This window comes from Rhineura floridana, chromosome 9 (assembly GCF_030035675.1).
Source record: "Rhineura floridana isolate rRhiFlo1 chromosome 9, rRhiFlo1.hap2, whole genome shotgun sequence".
NCBI lineage: Eukaryota > Metazoa > Chordata > Lepidosauria > Squamata > Rhineuridae > Rhineura > Rhineura floridana.
The window spans coordinates 62,119,873-62,125,872 of NC_084488.1; the positions used below are offsets into that span (position 1 = coordinate 62,119,873).

General features: G+C 41.2%; 1 protein-coding gene across 4 annotated transcripts in view; it reads left to right on the forward strand.

Annotated features, from left to right (window-relative positions):
- The window catches only part of TMEM154 (transmembrane protein 154), a 63,727-nt gene that overhangs the window by 22,065 nt on the left and 35,662 nt on the right, over positions 1-6,000 (forward strand). For all 4 annotated transcript variants that reach the window (XM_061584617.1, XM_061584618.1, XM_061584620.1 and 1 more), the window contains exons 3-4: positions 2,860-2,887; positions 3,270-3,355. In XM_061584617.1, coding sequence (XP_061440601.1) covers positions 2,860-2,887; positions 3,270-3,355 — 114 coding nt within the window. The remainder of the gene's footprint in view (positions 1-2,859; positions 2,888-3,269; positions 3,356-6,000) is intronic.

A 6,000-nucleotide genomic window follows, 5' to 3' on the forward strand; every position in this document is an offset into this window, starting at 1 on the left:
CCATTTAATTTTATTTCACTATCTTGCTGCCTCCAAGTTCATATGTCTATTTTTTTTTCTTAATTCAGAAAGGAAAAGGATATAATCCTGGTGCAATTTTCCTCATATTATAAAACAGCCTTCTCTAACCTCGTGCCTTCCATATGTTTTGGATTGAAAAGCATCTGAAATCACAGTGCAATGAAGACTGCGTTGGCTGGGGCTGATGGGAGCTGGGGTCCGAAACATCTGGAGGGCAAACGGCTGGGGAAGGCTGCTGTAGAATATATGTAATTGTTCAAATCCTATGGGCCTGGTTCAGCTGAATAGGAGCACAGGGCTTGTGTACAGAAGAAACCCACAGGACTGATTAGAGCAGGTATGGGGATCTTTGGCCCTCCAGCTGTTGTTGGACTCCAGCTCCCGTCAACCTCATCCAGCATGGCCAATGGTCAGACATGGACTCAGCAACATTTGGAGGGCTACATGTCCCCTGCCCTAGGGTTAGAGCCTTGTTTCCCTGACACTTCCAATGTGAGTACATGGAAGGCAGGGTGAGTAGACTTTGGAGTAAATGGGAGGTCTTTGGGTGTTGTTCAACATTAATAACACTAATAACAGAGTAGTCCCATTTGAAGTGAATAGACGTGATTAACCTAAGTTCATTAATGTTGAGGGGTCTACTCTGAATAGGACTTAGTTGAATATATGGCTCCCATACATCCATCTGACCTCTCCTCTGCACCATACAAGTTACTCATGCTCTGAATTTAACTATCTCCAAAGCACAAGGAGGGAAAAGTTGACAGGGACATAGGAAATGTGCACAATCCTCCCATTCTCTGTAATGCATCCTCACATGCCCATGTGCAATATGATCAGGCCCATTATTACTTGTGGGGCTTTATGCAGATTTATACAAAGCATAAAGATTCCAAAATAGTGGAAGATACAAATCATGCCACCATAGTCATTCTTGCAACATGGCTTCATTCCCTACTCAGAACAATGGAGAAAAGGGGTTTTAATCAGTGCTTACTCAAAAGGAAAAGAAATACATGTTGCCTCAAGTTTTTTTCCATCTGTGTGCCATTTTCTTAGGGCTGAAGACAAAATAGCTGAAGGAATATGTGTGCTGCGTTATAATGTGCCCTAGGCTATTGGCAGCTTCTCTTCCCCTGCCCCCCACTAAATAGTTGAGATGGGCATTACCGCTGTGTCCTTTTTACATCCTACTTTTTGTCTTATTTCCCAAGAGCAATGGAGAAGATAGTTAAAGCAGCATTTCCATACTATCTCTTGTCCTCTACACAGCTACAAGCAGCTGCCTATCCTCCAATATATGACACAGGTATCCTGGATTTATGTTAAGTCACAGGTGAAGACCCTGTGGCCCTCCAGATGTTGCTGGACTCCAACTTCCATCATGCATGACCATTGGCCACTCTGGCTGGTGCAGATGGGAATTAGAGTCCAAGAACATCTGGAGGGCCGAAGATTCTCCATCATGCTCATCAGCAAGCTGACAATATATCTCACCCAAGAAGCCTTGAATTATTAATGTCCAAGTACTATCTGAAACTAAATGTGCACTTCAGAACAATGTTCTTCAACCTTGGGTGTCCAGATGAATTACATTTCCCATAATCTCCAGCCAATTTAGGCAATGATCAGGGATGATGGGAGCTCTAGTCCAACAACAACTGGGGATCCAAGGATGAAGAACACTGGCTCAGAGTGTCATCACTGTGGGCATTTTTACTATTCTAGGACATCCACCAGACCAGTACAGAATTTAAAAATTCAGTCCGCAAACAGTTAGAAATGACATGTGATAACTAATCCAAATATGTACAGGTGGCAGGTGAACTCAAATTTTGAGGAGAAATCCAGGACTCCCAAGTTGATAAGCACAGAAAATAGAAAATAGATTTTAAAAACGTATCTGTTCTGTAAATTCAGCTGGAAGCATTCAGCAGCAAATAATACCCAGGCAGATGAGGTTTGGTTGGGATCTGCTTGCCCTTCCAAGTTTGAAATGAGTGTGGTAGACCACTGGGGATAGAGGCCAGAGCTCAATGGCAGCCTGTATGCTTTGCATGAAGAATCCCTGGAATTTCCAGTTAAAAGGAGTAGGGAATGGGAAATACCTCTGCCTAAGAGACCCTGGAGATCTGCTGCCTGTCAGAATAGAAGATGCACTGGGACAGATGGGCCACTAGTCTTAACTTGATACAAGGCAGCATTATACAGTATGTTCAACATCTACTTTGTGTCCATGCTGGCTGAGTGTTCAATAGTATGTCATATATCACTGGTGAGGAACCTGTTACCCTTCAGATGTTGGACTCCAACTCCCGTGAACCCCAGCCAGCATGGCCACTGGTCAAGAATGGTGGGAGTTGGAGTCTAAAAACATCCGAAGGGCCAAAGATTCCCTATCCCTGTCATATATACTAATGGTAAACACATGTGCTGAGTTATGATGGCCATGTAGCCAACACAAGGCTGCTGACAAACAAAACAGGGGTATCAACATGCTCAGGGAGGTCTCAGGTTTTGCAGAAATAGAAAAAAAGAGTTACTGGGGAAACCTAAGATGGCAAAAGGTCCCAAAGCAACCCAATGATGATTGAGCATGCTGACCACTGAATGTTGAGTGTCTGTTGTGGGGGAGGGAAAAGAAGGAATGGAAATCCAAGGGAAAGGAGGAATGGACTGTAGTATTCTGGAAAGAGGCATGGCTGGCTGGAATCCTGAACAGGAGCTCACTAGACTGCAACATTTTGTTGCCAGTCCATCCCACTTGCAAATCTTCAACTCTGTCTATAATTTTTTTAAAAATGATTTACTTCTTAAGTACATTTCATTTTATTTCAGATGAACTAGGAAGTGAAAACTGTAAAAGGTAAGACATTTATGGAAACTGCTCCATGTTCTTTGATGCATGTTTCGTATCAACTTTGTTGAACCATTCTCATGGGCAAGAGCCACTCCAGTATAACAGAACCACAAGTTAACCCATTTTTTTTAAAAAAAGTTTTAATATATACGTAATTCCCACATTCTATAATAATAGGATTGGATTACTAATTTATTGCACTATGTTAGTTTAATTGCCAATCTAGTAACATTTATTGGCACACATACAACAACTCTCTCTTCTATAGTAAACTCACTCACAGCTAAATACTTGAATACAACCTAACACATGACTGATTAAAAATGGCATTAAAATGTTTGTCTAACAATGCTAAACTGCATGGCTCAAAATATGTTTTTTTATTCAGTCCTATTTTTGAAGAAGACACTCCCTCTGTAATGGAAATAGAGATGGAAGAGCTTGATAAATGGATGAACAGCTTAAAAAGAAATGGTATGTTTTTATCCCTTTCTATTGTCAGAACGTTTGCTTTTCTTTCCCCTGCCTTTGTCTACATTTTATAAAATACATTTAAGTTCATAATCTAAAATACTAAAATAGTAGTAGAAGCCAATGCCAAGGAAATAACTGTTTTTTATATATTGTGGGGAAGGGTTTAAAAAACATTATAGGAGTTAATCAGCAAAGGTGTCCCTTTATATGATGTAGTTTTTATTTTTAAAATATAAATATCTGGTATGTGCTTTTCAACATATTAAGTGGCTTTTTTGAGAAGTGTGTGTGTTTTAGTGTTAAGGGGTGGTTTTTGGCATTAATTTGTGATATGCTTCAGCACTATTGACTCCTAGCTCCTAGCACTTTTTATTCACTGATGTCCCCAGGATCATCTTACAGACGTGTTGCCATGACCACATCATTTCCTTCCTGCAGTCTTTTAGATTCGCTACCTACCCTTATATTACCTGGAATGAAATCATTGTTTTTTCCTGAAGCAGATGGCTAGTTGTGATTATTGTCCAGTCTGGAAGAGAACTGAGCATATCCACTTTTTCTTAGAGCTGTTCTCCTGGCTTCTTCCTCTAATCCGCATGCTTGTTTGCCTCAATCACTATATATATTAAATCAAGCTCTTTTGCACAGGGAATGTGGTATCATGTTTTTTTTCAAGAGGGTCACAAAATGTAGCAGTTGGGGGAAAAAGAAGACATAATCAGAAAGGGGCTAATGTATATGCAGGCACTGAGGTGTCCAGACTACAGAAAGCGCTATAAAGTCATTATAGTCTAGTGGATAGAATATTACACCTGAATTCAAGGGGCAACTTGGGTTTAAGGTTGCTTCCAGATTATCTGCTTCCTGAGTATTCATCCTTGTTTGTTTCTGCAAAGTTTACAGGGAGGTTATACAACCTCGACTGTTTACTGAGCATTCATACTGATTTGTTTACAGGGAGATTATATGAAGACACATCAAACAATTGTTATCCCAGTAGTTCCTAAACTATTTTTCCACAGATCACTTGAAAAATGCTGGGGTTCCTGGCATATCACTTAATGATCTTTCTGCCTCTTGTAGCATATGCTGTGCTAGATGCTGTATGATTTTTAATTGTACTTTATTCCTTCTTTCATTTATGATATTGGAATTCAAATTGTAAGCGTCCCTCACAGAGACACTGCGGACCACCTGAATGAAGCTCCACGAATCACATTTTGGGAACCCCTGTATTATCCCAAACTTTCCAGTGCATTTTCCTGTCACTTTCTATACTGCAAAAGGTCTGGTGTTTTTTGTGTTTTTTTTAAAGCGGGCTTGTTCTGTATCAGCCCCAAATCCACTTTAACTGCTTAACTACACTTTACCTGAAAGTGTCAGTACATCATTAAGTCTCACCTACAAAATAGCATCAGTCTGGAAACACCCTAAGTCCTTCCTCAGAAAGGACTCATGGAGTGATCATGGTCAAATCTCTCCTTCACAGCCTCAGGACCCTGATAATAATAGTGGACTACCTCACAGGGCTGCTGTTAGGATGAATAAATTAGTAAGATAAGGATTGTAAAGACCTTCCATACCGAGAGCCTGGTTCAAAGTGTGTGCAAAAGGGGAAACCATGCAGAGGAAAACTGCACATCAGAAAGGCACTCCCACCCCCTCTCCCTTCTGCCCTGTGCCTGATTACTTGTGCCCGGTTACTTGACACTTCATGGAGCCCTTTTGCACCCACATAGCTTTGGTAATCTGCAGAGGTTGGTAGCTTTCCCCCCATAAACATCAAGGTCTGATCTCTGCTTGTAGATTATTGGATGTGCTCTGTTCCCTTTGTGCAACAGGATCTGATGTCCACTTTCACAAAGGAAAGGAGTAGATTGGGATGCCTGAAGGCTATTAATATTGCTATTTATGTTGATAACAGAAAGTGAGTAATTCGCTCACTGTTTGGATTGGTGAAGTCCTATGTTCTGCAGGCATGTTTTTCACAACTGATTTAAAGACTGAATCACTAATAATTTCTATAAGCAAGGATATCATTTTTGTAATAGCTATTAGTGAAGTCTCCACACACACCCAAAAAACTAGGACAAAAACTGTTTTAACTAATTTTTGCCAATTCTTTGGGAAAGAATGGGTGATTTTTTAAAAAAAGTGCTTCAAGACCTTCTCATCTTTTGGGACAACCATTTTTCCAACTCCTGGTGATTTTAGAAGGGACTCCAGAGCAAAGCTCCATACAGTGAAATACAGTTACTGTACATTATGTCCAAGTTGCAAGGCCTGCTTGGTAGGTATTCCTTGTCCGCTGATTGAATCACCAGAATACCATGGAATCTCTACAATATGTAGAGGAGATGACTAACCTGTGGCCCTCCAGATGTTGCTGGACTAACTTCCACCATGGCTGACTGTTGGCAATGCTGGCTGGGGCTAAAATTTTATTTTTAGCTTGTGACAAAAGCAAAGGGCAAGAGATGGGTGCTGTGTGTGTGTGTGTGTGTGGGTGGGTGGGTGGCTGGGTGGGTGGGTGTGGGGAGGCCCGGAAGGTGGTGACAAGATCTAGGGCCTTCTCAGTGGTGGCCCCCGAACTATGGAATAGTCTCCCCGAGGAAGTGCGCCTGGCACCGACTCTGCTTTCTTTA